Below are 24,117 nucleotides of genomic sequence, written 5' to 3' on the forward strand. Positions count from 1 at the left end.
CAAAAATGTAAATAAAAACAAAATGCAATGATGTGCAAATCATTTAAACCCTATATTTCATTGAAAATAGTAAAAAGATAAAAAATCACATGTTGTAACTGAGAAATGTTATTATTATTGAAAAATATATGTCCATTTTGAATTTTGGTGGTTATTTGGTAACAGGTCAGTAACACGACTGGCTAAAAACATCTCAGAGTGGATGAGTCTTTCATGAGTAAAGATGAGGAGGGGTTCACCACTCTGTGATAGACTGAGTGGGCAAATAGTGCAACAATTCAAGAATAACGTTTACATAAAAGAGCAAAGAACATTTCATCGTCTACGGTGCATAATAACATCAAAAGATTTAGAGAATCTGCAGAAATCGTTGTATGCAAAGGACATGGCTAAAAACAGTATTTGTTGGCTGTGATCTTTGGGCTCTCAGACTGCACTGCATTAAAAACAGACATGATTCTGTAGTGGAAATTACTGCATGGGCTCAGGAACATTTCTGAAAAACACTGTCAGTGAACACAGTTAGTCTCTGCATCCAAAAATGCTAATTAAAATTCTAAAATGCAAAGAAGAAACCAAATATAAACAGGATCCAGAAATGCTGCCACCTTCTCTGGGCCCGAGCTGATTTAAAATGGACTGAGGGGAAGTGGAAAATTGTGCTGTGGTTCGACGAATCAAAATTTTTATGGAAATCATGGACACTGTGTCCTCTGGGCTAAAGACCACATAGCTTGTTATCAGTACACAGTTCATAAGGCAGTATTCGTGATGGTATAGGGGTGCATTAGTGCATATGTCATGGGTGATGTGCACATCTGTGAAGGCGCCATTAATGCTGAACGTGTTGGCATCAAATTCAAAATGGGCAAATATTTTTCAATTCATTTGATATGTCGTCTTTGTAGTATTTACCTTTAAAAAATATGGTTTAAATGAGTTGCACATCATTGCATTCTATTTTTATTTACATTCTGCACAGTGTCCCAATTTTTTTGGAAATGGGGTTGTATTATTAGTTATAATAATGTACACTTTGTTAAGACCATGTTATGCATGAATTAGCATGAATCAATCACACAGATTATTAGTGTATAATTGTCAACATTTGATTACCTTAGTTTCTAGATAGTGTCACGTGACTTCTGGAGTTTATTGCATTAAAGCTCTGAGGCTGGCTTTAACTTTTAATATTCAGCTAGTTGCATGTTGCAGGTTACGTGCAACTTACTTCATGCAACTAGTTGCATGTTAGTTGCATGCAACAAAATTTACAAGCAAATTAACAGTTACACAAAGTTAAGATCGAAGTTTCACACAACACATTCAATAACTCCACTAGTTAGCCAAATTAACAGCCGGTATTTCTTTGATGCACTATTCCATATAGTTACTACTATTCCAGGTGTTTACAAACTTCTATGTTTATACATCTGAATTTCAGTTCTGTGTGAAATTACAGGGCATCACACGAGGAGAAAAGGAATCTAGTTATATTATGTAGATGACAAACCAGCAGGCTAAAGAAGCTAGTTAACACAGCTGGTAACAGAAATGTGAGCTCTGAGAAACTCGTGTCTGTCAGGATGGATCAGGAAACTGACTCGCAACCGATAAAAACTACTTCTGTTTTATTTACTTGTTTACTGATCTGGTGAAACCTCTCGTTTAAAAGTATGTCGTTCGGCGTGATCACATGATGTGTTATTGCCATATTGATAGGCTGTGTCATGAATCTTGCTTTAAGTTGAGATGTGTGCAACTGTTATGGCTAAGTTTAAAATGGGTTTCAGGGCACTTTACACTGTGCATGTGCACTGTGCATGTGTTTCATGTATATTTCAACCAACTAAAGTTGCAAAAATAATTCAGGATCTGTTCCATATTCTAGAGTTTCAGTCTTCACAAGTTGGAGGCTAAAAAGTGCTCAAGTTTTCAGTCAATTTGCATCCGATATTTTGAAAGAAAAGATCTACTCGGTTTTAGCATTTTAGGTAAGTTCCTATACATTTTAACAACCAAATGAAAAGAGTTTTCAATGTTATCATGGATAAACATTGAATTTGTGATGCAAATGATTTTGTTTAGTGATGTTTAGCCTCTAATCAATGATGACAAAAACCAGAATTAGAATATAGAACACATTTTGAAATATTTAGTGACCTATTAAACTCTCATTAGCGCTAATGGCACCTGACATTATTAAGAACCCATAGGACTACCATGCTACCATGCACTTATAAAAATAGAATTTAAGTGATTCATTTATGCTCAATGCTTTAATTTATGAGGTCTTAAAGTGTCTGTGCATTATTCCAATTAATAATTCAACTGTAAGAGATTTTCATATAACAGATCTCCAGTTATGTTCTAGCACAGGTCACAACAAATGACGTTTAACACATAGTAACCGCAACCCTGAGGGAGAAGTGGCTTGGAAAATGTGTGTGTTTGTGTGTGTGTGTGTGTGTGTGTGTGTGTGTTTGTGTGTGTGTGTGTGAATAAACCATATGGAAGTGTCCAATTTGGGCTTTATTTAATAAAGAACAAGACCTAAAAAAATCCAATATGAGTTCCTTTAAATAAAGATTGACTCTGATAAGGCATAACATTATGACCACCTCCATGTTTCTACACTCGCTGTCCATTATATTAGCTCCACTTACAACCCCAATTCCAATGAAGTTGGGACGTTGTGTAAAACATAAATAAAAACAGAATATGATGATCTGCAAATCCTTTTCAACCTGTATTCAATTGAATACACTACAAAGACAAGATATTTAATGTTCAAACGGATAAACTTTATTGTTTTTTGCAAATATTCACTCATTTTGAATTTGATGCCTGCAACACGTTCCAAAGAAGTTGGGACAGGGGCGTGTTTACCACTGTGTTACATCACCTTTCCTTTTAACAACACTCAATAAGCGTTTGGGAACTGAGGACACTAATTGTTGAAGCTTTGTAGGTGGAATTCTTTCCCATTCTTTCAGATGTACAACTTCAGTTGCTCAGCAGTCCGGGGTCATTTCAATGTGAGACAGGTCTGGACTGCAGGCAGGCCAGTCTAGTACCCGCACTCTTTTACTACGAAGCCACGCTGTTGTAACACGTGCAGAATGTGGCTTGGCGTTGTCTTGCTGAAATAAGCAGGGATGTCCCTGAAAAAGATGTTGCTTGGATGGCAGCAGATGTTGCTCCAAAACCTGTATGTACCTTTCAGCATTAATGGAGCCTTCACAGATGTGCAAGTTACCCATGCCATGGGCACTAACATACCCCCACACCATCAGAGATGATGGCTTTTGAACTTTGCGCTGATAACAATCTGGACAGTCCTTTTCCTCTTTGGCCCGGATGACACGACATCCATGATTTCCAAAAACAATTTGAAATGTGGACTCGTCAGACCACAGGACACTTTTCCATTTGGCGTCAGTCCATCTCAGATGAGCTCGGACCCAGAGAAGTTGGCAGCGTTTCTGGGTGTTGTTGATATGTGGCTTTCACTTTGCATGGCAGAGTTTTAACTTGCACTTGTAGATGGAGCGACGAACTGAGTTCACTGACAGTGGTTTTCTGAAGTGTTCCTGAGCCCATGTGGGAATATCCGTTACAGAATGATGTGGGTTTTTAATGCAGAGCCACCTGAGGGATCGAAGGTCACGGGCATTCAATGTTGGTTTTCTGTCTTGCTGCTTACTTGCAGAGATTTCTCCAGATTCTCTGAATCTGTTGATGATATTATGGACTGTAGATGATGAAATCCCTAAATTCCTTGCAACTGCACATTGAGAAATGTTGTTCTTAAACTGTTGGACTATTTGCTCACCCAGTTCTTTACAAAGTGGTGAACCTTGCCCATCCTTGCTTGCTTGTGAACGACTGAACCTTTCAGGGATGCTCCCTTTATACCCAATCATGACACTCACCTGTTTCCAATGAACCTTTTCACCTTTGGAAAGTTCCAAAAAGGCATTTTTTGCACATTCCTCAACTTTCCCAGTCTTTTGTTGCCCCTGTCCCAACTTCTTTGGAACGTGTTGCAGTAATCAAATTCAAAATGAGTGAATTTTTGCAAAAAACAATAAATTTTATCTGTTTGAACATTAAATATCTTGTCTTTGTAGTGTATTCAATTGAATATAGGTTGAAAAGGATTTGCAGATCATCGTATTCTGTTTTTACTTATGTTTTACACAACATCTCAACTTCATGGAATTGGGGTTCTACTATATAGGTGCACTTTGTGCACTGCTGGAGTTTTTAAACACTGTGTCCACTCACTGTCCACTGTATTATACACTCCTACCTTGTCAGTCCACCTTGTAGATGTAAAGTCAGAGATGACAGCTCATCTGCTGCTGCACAGTTTGTGTTGGTCATCCTCTAGTCCTTCATCAGTGGTCACAGGATGCTGCCCACGGGAAGCTGTTGGCTGGATACTTTTGGTTGGTGGACTATTCTCAGTCCAGCAGTGACACTGAGGTGTTTATAAACTCCAGCATCATTGCTGTGTCTGATCCACTCAGACCAGCACAACACACACTAACACACCACCGCCACATCAGTGTTACTGCGGTGCTGAGAATGATCCACCACCCAAATAGTACCTGCTCTGTGAGAGTGCATGGGGGTCCTGACCACTGAAGAACAGGGTAAAAGGGGGCTAATAAAGTATCAGAGAAACAGATGGACTACAGTCTGTAACTGTAGAACTACAAAGTGCAGCTATATAGTAAGTGGAGCTGATAAAGTGGACAACGAGTGTAGAAAAAAGGAGGTGGTCATAATGTTATGCCTGCTTGATTTAATATTTAATATATTTCAGAAACAATACACCATTCAGGGATAAATAATATGCTGTGAATATCTATTTATAATGCTTTCTTTTTAGATTATCTGACTCAAAGATTAATCCACCATGGTTCAAATACAAAGCCTAGGGCAAACTACTGCTTCAAGATTATGTCTTGGGAGTCCTACAGGAATGCAAAGCCATAAGTGTGTGTGTGTGTGTGTGTGTGTGTGAGTGTTCTAGAGGGACAAAATCATACTTTACCTTCTATTATATGTTTTCTGGAAAGGCCCCTCTCAGTTTCAGCTCTGTAAAGACACACACACACATGCAAAATAAGCTTGAAGCAAACTTTGTACCCAGCTCCCATCTGTCCTGTCTGTTGGTCAATCTGTTTAGCTGTCTGCATATGCGTCTGTCCGTCTGCATGTGCATGTTATCTGTTTGTCTGCCTACTCGTTTATGGCCCTGTTTAAACTTGATATTAACCCTCTAGAACCTAAGCCCAAAAATGACAGGCTGGACATGTCTTTAATATTAGATGGCCAAGTATGTGGACACTTGGCTATCACACCAATATGAGCTTGTAGGACATAAATAAACTGCCAGTACATTTTCTGTAATTTTAAGGATTTTTTTTACAGTGTAAAATGTCTCTGTAAGCTGTAGCATTGTGATTTCCCTTCACTGGAACTAAGTGGCTGAAACTCTGCCAACAGCCCCAGCCTATTATCCCTCCCCAACCACTTTACTCAAATACTTTTCTCTTGGCACATAAATTGTAGGACATAAATAAACTGCCAGTACATTTTCTGTAATTTTAAGGATTTTTTTTACAGTGTAAAATGTCTCTGTAAGCTGTAGCATTGTGATTTCCCTTCACTGGAACTAAGTGGCTGAAACTCTGCCAACAGCCCCAGCCTATTATCCCTCCCCAACCACTTTACTCAAATACTTTTCTCTTGGCACCCTGCATTCCGTTAGGTAGCGTTCTCCTGGCATGCATCAATCTCAGATTCATCCATCAGACTGCCAGACAGTGAAGCATGATTTATCACTACAGAGGACACATTTCCACTGCTCCAGTGGTGGTCTGCTTTAAACCACTCCAGCCGATGCTTGCACACTGCAATCTTAGGCTTGTGTGCAGTTACTTGACCATGGAAACCCATTTCATGCAGCTCCTGATGTGCAGTTCTTGAGTTGGTATTGCCTCCAGATGAAGCTGTTTATAATGTTGGGGGGTGATGATGAGGCAGACGCATATGTGTAGAGAAGCGAGATTTATTGGGGGCAAACCCAAAATCAGGGTCAAGACGGTCCAGGAAGGGGGCAGGACCAGGAAGAACTCAAAGAAAACAAAAAGCACATGACAGGACTAAACGGTAAACAAAAGCACATGGAGGAGTGGGAGGGGCCAATCGTGACACTGTTGTTGCTCCTAGATGCTCCCATTTCACAGTAATAGCACGTACAGTTGACCAGGACAGATCTAGCAGGGCAGACATCCCGCATACTGACTTGTGGCATGTTTAAAGTTGCTAAGCTCTTCAATACAATCTATTCTACTGCTAAAATTTGTCCACGGAGATTGCTATGTGCTTGATTTTATACACCTGCTATCAGTGGCTGTGGCTGAAACACGTGAATTCAATCATCAGGAGGGTGTCCATATACTTTTGGCCAAATAATGTGTTTTTGACTGCAACTTGTTGATATATTACACTGCAGTCAGGTGATCTATATGCTCTGATTCAACACAAATGAGCTTATCAGCAGTATCAGTTGTCAACAAAATTAATACATAAATACATAAAACTTTCAAAACCAGAAATTTGTTAAAACAACTTATACAAGCGAATCAATACCAGCAAATTTTGCTGGCCATGCTACCTTGGGATCAGGATAGCTGGATCCAAACACATTCTGATTATAAATGTGGAATTACTTGTCTATTAAATAAATGTACGGACCACATCTAGATTTGAATGCCAAGTGTCAAGCGGTCTAATGTGTCTGCATGTCTTTGTGTTTATCTGCGAGTCTGTTTAACCATCTGTGGTTAAACTTGGTGGTAACAGTGCTACACCATGTAAAATATGCATCCTGGTAAATAGGACCTATTAATAAAGTCACTGTGGCAGTAATTAGAGTGCTGGAGTCTTTTAATGATGTAGTGTTTTCACTGGTGTTTCAAGCAAGAGCCAATCAAAATCAACTTGTAAAAGAGCTCATGCATATTGAAAGCTGTGCCAGGTGAAGCTGTGGTTGGCTACAATGAAACTAATGAAAACAAAGCTACAAAGAAAGCCAAAATTCTCAGAAATGTTTTTACTAATTAAAAAAATATGTATAAAATGGAACTATAACACTGTAAAATTGAAATTTTAATTGTAGGAATTCTATTTTAGCATGTAAGTAAGATGAATTAAAGTGTATGTGATAGTCCGGTGGAAGAGACACATGGGTATGTTTACGGTTAGGGTGCTAAAATGGGTGTTTATTGAATCTCAATGAAGAAAACTGGGGAAAAAAATGCAATTTATCCAGTGCAAAAAAGGAAGAAGAAAATATTTACAAATATATACAACTTAGTATGTTTAGTCTATTATTCAATCACTATTATTCAATTTTAGCCTTTTTTTGGGCTCCAACTACATTTCATTAACTTCTTCACTAGACTAGCTCACTCTGCGCCCTCTAGGGCTTTTATAGAGCTAAGCAGGAAATTATGTGATGTCACGGGCCCGGGATTCCTCTGGAATCTATACACAGGTAAGTACTTTTACCCTCTTATTTCTTTTATTTACTCAATAAACCTTTCTTAAACACTTCCCCAAGTATTCAGAAATATAAGAGTGCTTAAACTGTTTAGTTATATAGCTAAAACAAGCGACATTAACTCTTCAGAAAACAATTCCTATTCAACATTGAGGTTTTTTTTCCCTGCAGGTTTGCTCTTGTTCACCATTCAACTTCAGCTTTCCAGCATAAACACTATCAGTTAATAAAGGCTATTTAAAAACAGCATGTGTCTGTATGTTTGAATATGAAATGTCCCCATTACATAGAAAGTCTTTGCATATCTATATTGTGGTGGAGGGCAGCTCCGTCACAGTATAACCTGTTCATTTTTATAACAGTTAAAAGTTAAGTTGACACACTGAAATTCTGATTACTATGGCACATGGTTTTAGCTTTTATGTCTTATTTGTTTCTCAGGAATTCAGTCTACACATGTAAAAATGAAATTTCTACTAGTAAATATTTCATTCTTGATATAAGGAATTTGTTTTGCACATTAAAATAAAAAGTAAATATTATTTATTGACTAGTGAAAATTAGTAATTCTCACTAGTAAAACTTCATGTTAACGTGTAAAAGTTCCTGGTAAATTCTGAATAGATTATACAAAAAAAGATAGGATTAAAAGGGAAAACGGAATTAAATCAATCAGCATGCAATTAGAATCTCAACATGTCAAATTACTCTTCACTTCTTTGGATTACAAATTAAATGCATTTTCCACCTGCAGGAATTTGACAGCAATGAGCAAATATAGTACCGCATGTCAAGCACTCACCCCCTGGGCTCCAATGACAGCCACGAGAGTTGGCAGGAAGGCAGAGCCTGAACCCCGAGCACAGATGACAGTAGGGGGAGGACGATACCCGTAAGGGCTGGTGGGACGACCTCTGAGTCCTGAGCCCCACCTCCTGAGCACTGCCGCTGGTCCTGCAATGAAGCTGCTTTAATAGATCCTGGAGGCCTCGCTGTGGGGCCAGAGGTGGTGCCCAGTTGGCAGTGCTCAGGACTTGTGTGCCATCCCACGCTACTCTTCTACTACTTCTTGCAGCTTATGTCCTTTCGAGGATGTTGTCAGCACGTAAGGTTTGAGCACTGCCTTCCTGCCACCTTGCGTTGGTCCCCAGGGATGGGTCCCTGGCACATACTGCCATGGTAAATGTACAGGTGTTTTATGCATCTGGCCCTAGGCGTCTGTGTGTGCACGTGCTTATCTTTCTGTTTGCCTGCATATGTACTTGTTTATCTATCTGTCTGTTCACCTGTCTGGCTGTCTGCCCTTGAGGATTCCTCCTTCAGGCTGCAGATCATTCATTCCTTTCCCATTACCCAAATCCCTGCACTGTGACTGCATACCAACATGCTGATTATTATTCATGAGACAGCGTTCTGAGGGAAATGAGGAAAAGAAACCCTCCTCTTTCTTTAACCTTATCATCCCTCCCAGCTGGGCCTTTCCTCACGGAGTGAGCAGGGGACCATCTCAAGCCCTCTACAGGCCATACTAATAAGAGAACGCTGCTGAGCCATCGCTGTGATGAGCAGTGGGGGGACTGGTTCTTAATGAACCCCGTGGTAAGAACTTTGCATTGATGTCTGTATTTAGAAAAATCTCACTTCGGCAGTGAAGCTGAGTGAAGCGTGTCTGATTGATTGCGCAGAGCACGCACACAGAAAGAAGGCTGTAAATACGGCCTTGTCAGGTCTCAATGACCGACACTTTACCCCGTCCCTAATTTCCATTGCAGGGTCGCTGTCTGGAAACAGGAGCGATAATTTAGTGAAAAAAAAATTGCCTAATTGTCTTTTCAGCCCATTGCAGTTAAATAAAAATTCAATAGAATTATGATTGGCATGCCTCCCAGCTGTTCACAATAAATCATCAAACTTCTCAAAACAAACCTGCAGTGAGAACGGCAGTGGCAGTAAATCTGTTGCAGTTATTAGGGTAAGAAATATTGGAAAGTGAGGAATGTATGCTTGACGTGCGCCTTCTTCATTATTTTGCTCTGCTTTAAGCTTTTGCTCAACTATAATCACTTTTCTTGCATCTCAGGCAGAAAACTTTTTCTCTATAGTAGAATGTTTTCCTGTAAAATGTCTCTTAATGTTCGATTTCAAGGCTACTAGGTTGAAATCAGCCTCTCATTCGCCAGCTTCTTTATCTAATTTTCCCATTCCCCCTTAAAATGGTGCCTGAGGCTCCAGAATGCACCTGCTGCACCATTTAAGGTGGAACAGGAAAATTCAAACAAGAAGCTTCCGCTCTGTGACTTTTCAGTGGTTAACAGTTCCTTCTTGCAGATTAAATGTATCCGAAAACCAGCTGGAGTCATTAGAAACACAGATAAGACCATTCGTCTCTAAATTATTGATGTTTTCGTTAGCTAGGCAAGATTCGTGTCTGTGTTGCTATGGTGACCAGTAGTCTGTGCACCAACCTTCAGTATTAAATTGTGAATCAACAGTTCTACATTAACTCCAGCAGTTAAAACCCCTTTTTTCAAAAACTGTGTTGAATGACCAGCAGAGCTTTATTTTACTGTGAAGGAGGATTATTTTATTACTTCATAATTTAGCTCACAGTGCAGCACTGCTGATGTGACTCATTGCAAATACAGTCACCTGTTTGCTGATTATCAAAATAAAGCATAACTGACGCTTTGTTAAAGCCGGCCTGACTGATGATGGCTAACTGTCTAACTTTCTATTACTGGGATGACCAGTGATGTCATAAATCATACTTCTTTCCAGGAAGGCACTGGCCACCGCAGGCCACCCCTTGCCTATGCATCTGGTCACAGCTGGATTTTAGTCCATTTTAATAGATATCAGTTTGTCTTAAAGTGTCACAAACTTTATAAGTAAGTTTATTTGCGATTACTTGCCAGCCCAGATTCGAGGCATGCACCATTGATGCTAAACTGACATTTATAAGCTTCTATTGCTTGCTACACTTCCATTGCTGTAAACGTATCTTGGCTGATTGACTGCATTTGCCCTTCCCTATGTAAAACTGTTTGATTTTGTTCTGTTAAATTGTCATTTAAGAGGAAGAATCTACAACAGAGTAGAATTAGAGGAGAATTAGAGGAGGATCTACAACCGAGCTTACAAAGACAGAGCGTCAAACATTGCCATGAGTGGCGTTCTGTAATTACTCAGTGGTGGGGATTGAAAAGTGATTTCTTATTGTTAGCTTAAGAACACGCAACAGGCTTTGGATAAAGAAATAGATGTGTGGGCTGAGATTTACCTACAGGCCACAAAACCAAATTAATCTAAGAATAAAGAAGCCAAACTATTCTCTAAACCACCCAATTATGTATGATGCAATCTTATATAGACATTATGCACCACATCCTTTGGCAATTTCTGTCTAAGACCCTCTTAGATTTAAAGTTTGGGATTACAGAGTCAAACCTCATCATCCATACACGTACAAAACAGAATTTTTGACCATTCTTCCAGAAGCGCATTTGTGAGGTCAGACACTGATGTTGGACAAGACATCTCTGCTCCAATTCATCCCAAAGGTGTTCTATGGGGTTGAGGTCAGGATTCTGTGCAGGCCAGTCAAGTTCTTCCACAACAAAGTCGCCCATCCGTGTCTTTATGGACCTGCTTTGTGCACTGGTGCGCAGTCATGTTGGAACAGGAAGGGGCCGTCCCCAAACTGTTCCCACGCAGTTGGTAGCATGAAATTGTCCAAAATCTCTTGGTGCTGAAGCTTTAAGAGTTCCTTTCACTGGAACTAAGGGGCCGAGCCCAACTCCTGAAAAACAACCCCACACCATGATCCCCCCTCCACCAAACTTTACACTGGGCACAATGCAGTCAGACAAGTACCGTTCACCCAGACTCATCTGTCAGATTGCCAGACAAAGAAGCGTGATTCATCACTCCAGAGAACACATCTCCACTGCTCTAGAGTCCAGTGGCGGCGCTTTACACCACTGCATTCGACGCTTTGTCCCAATCACTTACACTTTGTTATAATACCACTAACAGTTGACTATGGAATATTTAGTAGCGAGGAAATTTGAAGACTGGAGTTGTTGCACAGTTGGTATCCTATCATGGTACCACGCTGGAATTCACTGAGCTCCTGAGAGTGACTCATTCTTTCACTGATGCTTGTAGAAGCAGTCTGCAGGCCTAGGGGTTTGGTTTTAAGAATAAGTTTTTTTATGAATTTTTTGTGAATAAGTGAATACATTTGGCAATATAGTGTATATGACTTTGGAAATGCTTTACTAACTGAGGGCCTTTGTCAGTTGAAATGGGTTCTTCTTCTTCTGCTGGTTGCCGTAACCCTCAGTTCACACATTCCAACACTCAGCACCACCCCCTGCTCCAGTCTGACCTTCACAATGGCCCAGGTGAGAAATGAGCTCAGGAAGATCAAGGCGAGGAAGGCTACAGGGCCGGATGGCATCAGTGCCAGGCTCCTCAAGTCCTGCGCAGATCAGCTGTGTGGGATAGTGGACCACATTCTCAATACAAGCCTGAAGCTGGGGAGAGTACCACAACTGTGGAAAGCATCTTGTATGGTGCCATTGCCGAAAACGCAGCACCCAAAGGACCTAAGCAGCTACAGGCCGGTGGCACTGATATCACACCTGATGAAGACACTGGAGAGGCTGGTCCTTAGACAACTCCACCCTATGGTGAGCTCATCTATGGACCCACTTCAGTTTGCCTACCAGCCTGGCATCGGGGTGTATGACACCATCATCCACCTGCTGCATGGAGCTCTTTCTCACCTGGAGAAGCCTGGGTACACTGTGAGAATCATGTTCTTTGATTTCGCCAGTGCTTTCATACAGCCTGGGCTCCTGAAGGACAAGCTGGAACAGGCAGGGGTGGACCATCACATAATGCACTGGATCCTGGACTACCTCACCAACTGTCCACAGTATGTGAGGACAAGGGACTGTGTGTCCGACATGGTGGTCTGTAACACAGGGACCCTGCAGGGAATGGTTTAAGCACCATTCCTCTTCACCCTGTACACCGCAGACTTCATGTACAACTCACCAAATTGCCATCTACAGAAGTTCTCTGATGACTCAGCGATCGTCGGCCACATCACAAATGAGGACGACGGAGAGTACAGAGTACAGATTCAGGGCTTTGTGGACTGGTGTCTGCGGAATCACCTACAGATCAATGCAGGGAAGACCAAAGAACTGGTGGTGAATTTCCGCAGGCGCACACATCCCCCTCCAGCAGTGAACATCCAGGGAACGGACATTGAAAGAGTGGACTCCTATAGGTACCTGGGTGTGCACCTTAACTGTAAACTGGACTGGTCAGACAACACAGCTGCACTTTACAGGAAGGGACAGAGCAGACTCTACCTGCTCAGGAGATCGTTTGGAGTGCAGGGGCCACTCCTGAGGACCTTTTTTGACACAGTGGTGGTATCAGCCATCTTCCATGGAGTGGTCTGCTGGGGCGGCAGCATCTCCACTGCAGACAGGAAGAAACTGGACAAACTGATCAGGAGGGCTGGCTCGGTCCTGGGAACTCCTCTAGACCCAGTGAAGGCGGTGGGAGAAAGGAGGATGCTAAACAAGCTAGCATCCATGCTGGAGAACGACTCCCACCCCATGCATGAGACTCTGGCAGCACTGGGCAGTTCCTTCAGTGTGTGAAGGAACGCTATCGCAGGTCCTTCCTTCCTGGTGCTGTGAGACTGTTCAACCAGCACTGCTCCCAGTAGAGCATACACACATACAATATACACACATTCAGAATGTAAATATTTTTCATTGTGCAATATGTTTGTAAGTGCAATACAGATCTTTTGCAACTGTTTTTTAATTCTTATTCTTATTTTGTTGTAATAGTCTAGAGATTTAACTTTAATTTTATTATTTATAATGTTTATACTGTTTATACTGTTTTCCCGTTTCTATTACTGAGTGCCTTACTCCTATTACTCTGCTGCTGTAATACTCTGAATTTCCCCGCTTTGGGACTAATAAAGGATTATCTAATCTTATCTTATCTTATCTTATCTTATCTTATCTTATCTTATCTTATCTTATCTTATCTTATCTTATCTAACATTCTCAAAACCTCTGTAGTTGACACAAAGCTGTGATTTCCTAAAACTCACGTCATAAACCTAATGTATGTAATATCATAGGGCCTGATTTACATAAACTTTTCATGCAAATAGTTGCATGTTGTGAACTGCATGCAACTTCATTTCTGTGCAACTTGACAGTTACAAAAAGAAATAAAAAAGTCAAAGCTGCGTGGAACCCATTTGACTGTATTGTTTTGATATAGAAAGTTTCTGCGATGTGTTACTTACATTTGCATGTTTAACCCCTTAAATGGCCAGGATCCAATGGTGGGCCCATTGTTTTATTAGGAAAAGCTAAGCCAGTAGTTACGGAATAACAAGCTTTGGTTTGTAATAAGTCTGGAATTTTAATGTGTAAAATGCAAGGTTCTTTTTTCTGTATCTATATGTGTCTTTTTATCCATACATCCATCTATGGTTAATATATATTTGAGTTTTTAATGTGTCCTGTATATATTAAGCCTTTGAAAAATAAAAATAATATTAACATAGTGATTTCACTTTTCCTGAGAAAGAAGATCATTTTACCATGTATCATTTGTCTCCATAATAAATGTAACAACTGTGTAATCAGTGTGATGTGATGTTATAAACTTCATGTAATGCCATTAGCTTCACATGTGATGCAGTTAACCCAACGTGACGGCATAAACTTCACTCGTGATGCCATTTAATTCATGTGATGCCATAAACTTGACATATGATGCCATAAATTCACATGTGATGCCATAAACTTCACAGATAATGCCATAACTTTCATGTGATACTATTAATTTCACATGATGTCATTATCTTCACATGTGATGCCATAACCTTCATGTGATTCCATTAATTTCATGTGATGCCATAAACTTCACAGGTGATGTCATTATCTTCACATGTGATACTATAAACCTCACATGTGACATCATTAACTTCACAGGTGACTCCACAACTTTCAGGTGATACCATTTACTTCCTGTGATGCCATAAACCTCACGTGACATCATTAACTTCACATGTGATGCCATTACTTTCATGTGATTCCATTAATTTTATGTGATACCATAAAGTTTACATGTGATGTCGTTTACTTCACGTGATGCCACGGATTTCAATTGTGAGGTTAATATGATGGTTTTGGAACGCTAGAGGCTGTGAATTGGTGGGGAACTGCAGGGTTAAGCATGTTAGGACGGTACTGTAGTACCTACTAGATGGCTATTACGCTTATTCAGTCTACTGAAAGAGAGAGAGCTTACTGTTATTTCACAATTCAATGACGTGGAATGACTGAAAACCTTCGCAGACATGGCTGCGGGTTAGTCTGAATAACCACTATTTTTGAATTACTGAATACTCTTCAAATTATGCTGCATAATAATGCTGCATGTGATTTGCAAACTAATCAGTGGACCATGTTTCAGAGGTGTCAGAAAGCTGGCAGTGCTCTGATTAAAACCCCTGTCAGGAACTACTGCAAGTCTCAGGTTCTTTTTTAGCACAACAAAAACAACAGCAGCCATTCTAGGCCTTAAAATCATCTTTAACTGCCCTCTCAGTAAACTCTACTGGCTTCAACTGATTAAGTATAATTAGCAAACAGATTACTGGTCTGTGCCATTAGAAGACACTTATGAGCTCAGCCTCTACTTCAAAATAACACAGCAAGGCCAGGCCAGCACTCATCCAGGGTAGACTGTCCCACTGCAGCGTTAAACAGAATTGATTTGCTATAAGTGATCGTAGAGAGTCCTTCACTTACTTTCCTCCCCAGTAGAGCTTGGTCGTAATCACTAAACTGGATCGCCTGGAAAAAAGAGAAAGAAGGAAAAACAGATAAAATGAATGTCAGAGAGGAGCGATCATATCACTGTTGTCAGAAGAAAGCCTCGTATCTCCAAATTCCTCCCTTTACAGGAGAAGGAAAAAAACTATACTTTTAATGTAACTTTACTTTTCAGTGGAACCAGAATTTTGTCCAGGTCATTTGGATAATTTGTTTTAGTCCATTCATCATGAAATTTACATATAATTTAAAGGATAACAGATATTTTCAAATTATGCCAAAAACTGAAAAATGTGAAAAATGGAGATACAAGGTTTTTTTCCAACAACAGAAATACGTAAAATGCCAAATGTAAATAGTGTAAAACTGTCTAAAACTATTTAGAAGTACTTAAAGACGCATACATCTACAAGGTGGACTGACAAGATAGGAATGTCTAATAGAGTGGACAGTGAGTGGAAAAAACTCCAGCAGCACTGCTACATCTGATCCACTCAGACCAGCACAACATATAAAACACCACCACTACGTCAGTGTCACTGCAGTGCTGAGAATGATCCACCACCCAAATAGTACCTGCTCTGTGAGGGTCTATGGGGTCCTGACCATTGAAGAACAGGGTAAAGGGGGCTAATAAAGTATCAGAGAAACAGATACAAAGTGCTTCTATACAGTAAGTGGAGCTGATAAAATGGACAATGAGCGTAGAAACAAGGAGGTGGTCATAATGTTATGTCTGATCGGTGTGCAGCCCAAGCCCACTCACAACCCTGTACCTATTTGACCCCTTCTGTCATCTTAGCCCAGCCCCTTCATCATCATTTGCACCTGTGTCTTGTTATATTAGCGTATAATTCTTTCTATTTGTTGTGATTCTTGCCTGCTTGCTTTTGAATTATGGATTGTCCCTCGTCAACCCTGCTACCTCTGCCCTGACCCCATCATGGACCTTGGACTGAGATTTCTGGAAAGGCCCAAATAAAATAGACTTGACTTACACGCTGCCTCAAGCTCAAGGTGTGTTTTTGATTGTGAATCTTCCGTTTACAAAATGATCCCCTTTAATCAGTAAGCTGGATATTATTGTGGCAGGTTGCGGTTAAATGGTGGTTAAATCTCTCGACTTCATTTAAAGCCAGTTGTGTTGCTGTGGCATTACTGGAGGAGCAGATGTGGAAGCTGCAGTGTGTACTAATGTGTGCTAAACCATCCCGTGTAGATGTTTTGGCAGTAAACAGGCGAAAATGAGAGCTGCTGCTGACTCACTTTCAGTCCACGCAACAGTGATTAGAGCATATTCAAATCAGCAGAGCACTCACACATTCATGTTCAACACACACACAGACTGAAGACGCCGTCATTAACTCTCATTTTCTAATATGTGGTGGTGTTGCAGAGCCTGGCTATGTTGTGTCGTTATTATTAACATATATATTTTTTACTGATTTGTTTGCATATAGATACACAGTTATGCTCAGAAAAAAGAAAAAACACAGCAAACCACTAAGACAAGGACTGTACCCAGTGATGGTTATCTGGGTTACCGTAGTAACAGCCCCTAGTAACGGTGAAAAACTCACTACCAATATAAAAGAAAAAAACACTTGTATTCTCAAATGTGAACATAACTGAGTGTTAGCTGATGTGGGGCTGTAATACAGAACCATCTTAAGTCTGAAATCTTATTGCTTAGTCACCATGACGACTTGAGTTAGGACTGAATTTAGGACAGATGTTATAACAGCTCTTACATTCCTAATCTTGTCCATTAACTCCAGATAAGAAAACAGTTTAACAGACAATTCCTAACTAGACTAAATCTCCTAAATCGTGAGTTAAATTCGTGAGTTAATCTTTGATGAAAACTCTTTAGATAAAATACAGCGATGGTGGTGAATAATGAGGAGACAGAGCTGAACCTGTGTGTCTTTATTAGAAGGAATAACGTCAGCGCGCTTGGCTAAAGCGTTTGGGAAATGAAACTGAAACTGTGGAGCAGCGACTCTGATAAACAGCACCAAGCACTGACACAATTTGAATAACTTTCAGCTTAGTTCAGTTTAGCTGCTTTATTTTTGTTTGACCTTTTTACATGAGTAATGTAGCTAGCTGCCTGGATAATTAGTTTGATCACTTTAAGTACACGTTTACGTATGATCGGTTGCTAGGCAACCGACATGACAGTTGATCGTCGACTTCGATCAAGTGAGTTACAATTTCTTAACTTGAGATAAGATGCTGCAAGATAAGATTCCTAAATCATGATAGATTTCCTTTTTTAGTAATAAGAATTTGTGAGAAATCTTATATTGACCTGCCAGATGTCAAGTTAAGACAAGATAGGAAGTTCCTGTAATGCAGCCTGTGATTTCCCACACTAATACCACATACTTTTTCCTTGCATAGATGAGATTGTTCATTAAATGCTGCTGTTTAGCTGCACTGGTTGAATGTGCTAGCTTGGGAACCACTGTGCGCCATTGTGGCAGGCAGGAATAATCCCTGTGGCAAAAAGGCAAAAAAAAACACCTATGATATTATAAAACATATATGATATAGCAGCAGACCACGCAAGCTCACAGAGTGGGGCCACTGAGTGCTGAAGTGTTTATCTTTAGTTGCATCACTCACTACAGAGCTCCAAACTGCCTCTGGAAGCAACATCAGTAAAAGTGCATTGGGAGCTTAATGAAATGGGTTTCCATGGCCAAGCAGCTGCGCATAAGCCAAAGATCATAATGTATTATACAAGTGACAGGGGTGAGTTGTGTAAAAGATGACCACCACTAGACTCGTGCTTCACTATCTGGCACTCTGATGGACAAATCTAGGTTTGCCAGAGGTCAGGAGAATACAATCTATCAGAATGCATTATTTGGTTGAGGAGGGATAATGATCTGGGCCGTTTTTCAGGGTTTGGGCCCCTTAGTTCCAGCTTTGTGACAGTAGTGTGGGGAAGACCTGTTCCTGTTCCAGCATGACTGAGCCCCTGTGCATAAAGCGAGCTCCATAAAGGCATTTAGATTTGATGAGTTTGGCATGGAGGAACTCCAGGGGCCTGCACAAAGCCATGACCTCATCCCCACTGAACACCTTTAGGATAAATTGGAATGTCGACCCTCTCGTCCAACATCAGTGTCTGACCTCACAAATGCTCTTTTAACTGAACGGCCACAAATTCCAACAGACACACTCCATAATGTTGTGGAAAGCCTTCTGAGAAGAAGGGAGGCTGTTATAGCCGCAGGGGGCAGGGGCAGGGGTTGGGACAACTACATATTAATCTTCATGGTTCTGGAATGAGATGTTTAAGAAGCTCGTTTGAGGGTGATATAGAGGTGTCCACATACTTTTGGCCATATAGTGTAGTAACTTTCAGACACAACGGTCATTCAAAGTGCTTCACAATTCTATGAGAATATAAAGATGATTCAAATTAAAAGTACGACATGATTAGAACATGATTAAAAACAGATTAAAAGCAAAAAACCAAATAGGTAATAAAGTTCCATTACTACATTAGTACTACATTAATTATAGTAATTGTAATTCATACAGAGATTTCTAATCCTAGGTGAATTGATCATAAACATTACAGACGTCCTGTGATAAAATCACATTAGCCCACCTCTCTGTGTAACACTGATCCTAGTGCTAAAGACATACATTGTGAAAGGGTGAAGAGCAGGTGGGACGCTTTTACAGGTACACTTCCACTGTCACTATCACTGACTTACGCAGAAAGTGTGAAGAAACACACACACACACACACACACACACACACACACACACACACGCACACACACACACAGACACAGGCAGTCTTTCTGCTGTAACAGATGGTGGCAGCACAGTGATGGACTGAGGGCTGAGCGTGAGTCAGTGACGATGGCTCAGCAGCTCAGACTTTTCTGGGATGCAAAACAACAGCCAGCTGTAGATTCAACACACAGAGCTTCACAGAGAGAGAGAGAGAGAGAGAGAGAGAGAGAGATAGAAAGAGAGAGTGAGAGAGAGAGAGAGAGAGAAAAAGGGAAAGTGAGAGTGGGAGAGTGAAGGAGAGAGAGAGAGAAATAAGGAGAGGGAGAGAGAAAAACAGGTAGAATGAGAGAGGAAAGAGAAGGAGTGAAAAGAGAAAGAGAAAAACGAGAGAAATGAGAGAAAGAAAGAGGGAGAGATTGAGAGAAAGAGAAAAGAGACAAAGAGAAAAAGAATAATAGAGAGAGAAAAAGAAGAGACAGAGGGAAGGGGAGAAAGAGTGACTGACCCTCAGCCCTCAGTCAAAAGGGAGAGAGAGATGGAAAGAGAGAGAGTTGAGAGACAAAGAGAGAGAGAGAAAAGGAAAAAAGAAACAGTAGAGAGAGTGAAAAGAGAAAGAGAGGGTTCTGTGAGAAGAGAGGGAATAAAGACATGCAGAAGAAAAAAATGATGATCTGGGAACTGGAGTGAGAGAGTGGTAGCTTAAAGATGAGAGATGGGAAAGAGAGAGAGGATGAAAGGATGAAGAAATTGACAGAAGCATCTCTCTGTGTTGTGGATGTGTTGATGGTACGTCATTCACAGCGGATACTCAGTCACTCACTCACTCACTCGCTCACTCACTCACTCGCTCACTCACTCACTCACTCATTCACTCACTCACTCATTCACTCATTTACTCAGGCTCATGCACACACATCAATCATTAACAGGCTGAACAGATCACTCATGCACTTTGATTTGGTGCCACTGGAAACACAGGGAGAGAGAGAGAGAGAGAGAGAGAGAGAGAGAGAGAGAGAGAGAGAGAGAGAGAGAGAGAGAGAGAGAAGGGGAGAGAGAGAGGGAAAGAGAGAGAAAAGAGAGAGAAAAGAGAGAAAGAAAGAGAGAGAGAGGGAGAGAGAGAGACTTGACTTGTAAACCCACTTTATTTAATACTCTACACTGTCCTGTCATCATATTCCAGCCACATACACATGGTCTCAGCTCCCTTAAAACAGGGGGAACAAAGAAAGAAAAGGAAAAACAAAATACTAATGGATTTCAGAAGGACAAAATCAGCCCCCCCTCCTCATCAAGTTCACATAAAACCCCACGCTATCCCCACACTTGAAGAAAGGCAGGCAGGTTATGAGTCATCATAAAATAAGTTTGTTCAATTCTAAGCCTAATCCCTACTGCAGCTCTCAGCATTAGTTCAGGGTCCAGCGTGCCACTCCCCTCAATTTTATTCTTCCTTGAAAGCCAGACAGTAAGCATATCCTGAGCTACCAGAAAGTTTAATAAACACAGCTTATCTCTATGAGCAGCAACATCTTTTGGGCCAAAGACGTAGACACCAAAAGAAAGGACACTCACTCACTATAGTGGGGTCAATATGCGCCACGTGTCTGTTAGTGGTCACGGCCCCATGTTCAATCCTGCACTGCAGATCCCCCATGTGCTTCTCAATTGGAGGCTTGTACAGGGATCTCCAACTGTCTTGTGGAGAAGAGCCTGGTGCCAACAAATCCAACCACCTCGACTCCTTCAAGCCATCCAAGTGAGATTCTGTGAAGGACTTTCACACAGACGTCATACAATGCCTTCTTGGATACATCTGCAAATCCAACTAATTGTGGAGTCCTGAATGAGAGAAGTGCTCCCTCCTCCTCCTGATAATCCCCTATTTCAGCAGTAATAGGGAGAGAAGGGAAGGTCTCCTGGTCTCCACCCGAGTGGTGCTCTGCAGCAGTCAAATAGACGTGATACCAGTTGCAGCATTTAGAACTTCACCAGATTTCCAGCCCTTACCAACTCTCAGATCTCCTAGTTTTGTTAATACCTGCCCCTTGAAAGTGCAGGTGGATGGTTCTGAAGGTCAGCTCAGTGATTGGAATCAAAGGATTGTAGAACAGAGGCTCTTCTTCAACAAGAGAACAAAGGTGAACCTCAGATCTGGTTGTCCTAAGCGCAAAAGACCAAGCCCTCAGCACAGACTGATAGAAAGCAGAATTCCCAGATAGGTCCATCTCTCTCAGCTGCAACACAGACAGATGTCTTTCATAGTCCAAGTCTTCCACCTGTCACAGCAGAGCACAGGCAGTAGAAGCCCACGCCAACCCTGAACCATACAAGAGTCTTTGTGCTGTTTGGAGTCTGAAAGTCCTATCTGGCTAGACAGATCGATCAGACCGTGACCTCCCTCATGCACAGGTAGATACAGGATGGCAGCACAGGTCCAGTGTTGACCAGTCCAGAAAAATTCCACCAGTTTTCTCTGGATCTCCTTGATTAGCAGGTCAGGTGGCTCCAGCACAGTGAACCTGTGCCACAGCATTGAGGCAATCAGGCTGTTGCCCACCAAGACCCTTCCCCTGTAGGACAGCTGAGGCAGAACCCAAGCCCATTGAGACAGCTTGGCATAGACCTTCTCCACTACTCCCTCCCAATTCTTAGCCTGATAAACCACTGTTCCTAGAAATACACCAAGATACTTCAAACCCTGCAACCCCCACCATAGGCCTGCTGGCAAAACTGGTGCTCCTCTACCCTGCCACTGTCCCAAAATGAAACTCTCAGATTTCTCCCAATTGACACAGGCAGAGGATGGACCTTCACACATATGCAGACAACACGACCCTATCAGCTAACCCTGGCACCCACAAACCCTGCAACTTAGACCTCAGTCTGCATAACAGAGGCTCAACTGCAAGGCTATACAGCTGCCCAGACAGAGGACACCCCTGCCTAATTAGCCTTAGCATCTTAATCAGACAACTAAGCCCACCACCAACTTTAAGCATGACTGAGGCACCAAAATATAAAAGCTGAACCCAGGATTAAAAGACTCTCCCAGCCCAAAACTTTGTAGGGTACTTAAAAGATAGGAATGGTCAACTCTATCGAATGCTTTTTCCTGGTCTATGGATGGCAAACCCAAATCACATGAAGTCACACCACACAAACCAATCACATCATGTACAAAGAAAAGATTATTCATTATGGTGCAACCGGGTACACAGTAACTCTGATTAGCATGCACTACCAAATGTATGCGTTGCTTCAGTCCATTGGAAAGACATTTGGATAGTATTTTACAGTCTGTGTATAACAGGGCCACAGGCCTTCAATTCTTCAAGAGTCTCAAATTGCCCTTCTTAGGGAGAAGAGATAACACTGCCCATGTACAGTTAAGAGGCAGCTGTCCTGCTTGCCATGACCACTTAAAGACTTCAAACAAGTCCATTTCAATAATGTTACAAAAGCTCTTGTAAAAATCAGCAGGCAGGCCGTAGATGCCTGGTGAACATCCAGTGGTGAGTTGTTGGACAGCAGTGGTCAATTCATGAAATTGAATGTCTGAGTCCATTGCTTTAAAATATGATGTCCCAAATTTTGGTAGTCCCTCCAGAAGTTAATCACTGCAGTCAAAACTAGTGACATCAGCACTGTAAAGATCTGAATAAAAAGCTACTGCAATCTTCCTCATCTCAGAAGGCACTGAGGTCAAGTGTCCTTCAGGCTGATGGAGAAACTGCAAAGGATTTTGGTGTGTACCTTTCCACTCCAAGTTGAAGAAGAAGGCAGTTGGGGCATCCACATCTTCAATACTGGAGACACAAGCTTTAATCAGAGCCCCTTTTGCCTGCTCATACATGTATGACCCCAAAGCCTTCCTTTTCCCTTCCAATAAATGACTAACATCATACTTTTTAACCAACTCATCTTATCTCTCTCTCAAGCCCCCGAACCGTACTCTTCACCACAGATGCAGTATGTGCACAATACAGCTGACAGGACTTTATTTGTGTTTTCCCCACCTCACACCACAAGGCCACATTGTCAAAGTATGCTCTCCTCATCCTCCACCCCTCCCAAAAAACTGTAAAATTCCTACAAAACCTCTCAGCCTGAATCAGCTTCACATTAAAGCGCCAATAAGATCTAGGTTTAGTTGTTCTAGCCAGCAGTACATCAAGCACAACTGCATGGTGATCTGAGAAGATACTGGGAGCCATAAAGCATTTAAAACCCTATGTCAGTCGGTCTAAGATAAAAACGATCTAGTCTAGCTGCACTCACCCTCCTCTTTAACCCATGTTTACTGTCTTGTGCCTGTGTTGAGCTCTCTCCATGCATCTACAAACCCACATTCTTTAAGTAACACTCCCAGCTCTGCAGCAGATCCCAGGTGAGGTTCTTCGGCATTCCTATCCAGTGTAAAGTCTGTAGTGAAATTCCAACAAACGTCCCTGCTCTAACTCATTCACAAGCAGATGGGCTATCCCCAGCCTCCCAGAAAAGAACACCGCTACCCCTGCACTAAGATTGGACCCATGAGAATACCCAAGAGCATAGTTTCCCGTCCCACCACATACCCCACTCCACCTCATTGTCCCTATCACTGTGGGTTTCTTGCAGAAATAAAACATCAACATTTTTATGTTTAACAAATTCAGCTAATATAGCCCTTCTGCACCCCTCTCTGCCCCCATTAATATTTAAGGAGGTGATTCTCAACTTCAAAGGAGAATAAATAAGGAGAGAAGAGAGATGGAAAAGGACAGAAAACCAAATGAAAGAAAACACCCTGAGTGGCTCAGTCACTGCACTTTCGTTTAACAGGGGCTTTTCCCCTCAGGATTTTCTTCAGACGGAACCTCTTTTGCTTACTCAGTTCAT

General features: G+C 41.4%; 1 protein-coding gene across 3 annotated transcripts in view; it reads right to left on the reverse strand.

Moving 5' to 3' along the window:
• Positions 1 to 24,117, reverse strand: part of kcnab1a (potassium voltage-gated channel, shaker-related subfamily, beta member 1 a) — a 245,703-nt gene that overhangs the window by 26,192 nt on the left and 195,394 nt on the right. For all 3 annotated transcript variants that reach the window (XM_017715430.2, XM_017715427.2, XM_017715428.2), the window contains 2 exons: positions 15,451 to 15,495; positions 5,066 to 5,109 (listed from right to left, as the gene is read on the reverse strand). In XM_017715430.2, coding sequence (XP_017570919.1) covers positions 5,066 to 5,109; positions 15,451 to 15,495 — 89 coding nt within the window. The remainder of the gene's footprint in view (positions 1 to 5,065; positions 5,110 to 15,450; positions 15,496 to 24,117) is intronic.

Source organism: Pygocentrus nattereri, chromosome 7 (genome assembly GCF_015220715.1).
Source record: "Pygocentrus nattereri isolate fPygNat1 chromosome 7, fPygNat1.pri, whole genome shotgun sequence".
Lineage (NCBI taxonomy): Eukaryota > Metazoa > Chordata > Actinopteri > Characiformes > Serrasalmidae > Pygocentrus > Pygocentrus nattereri.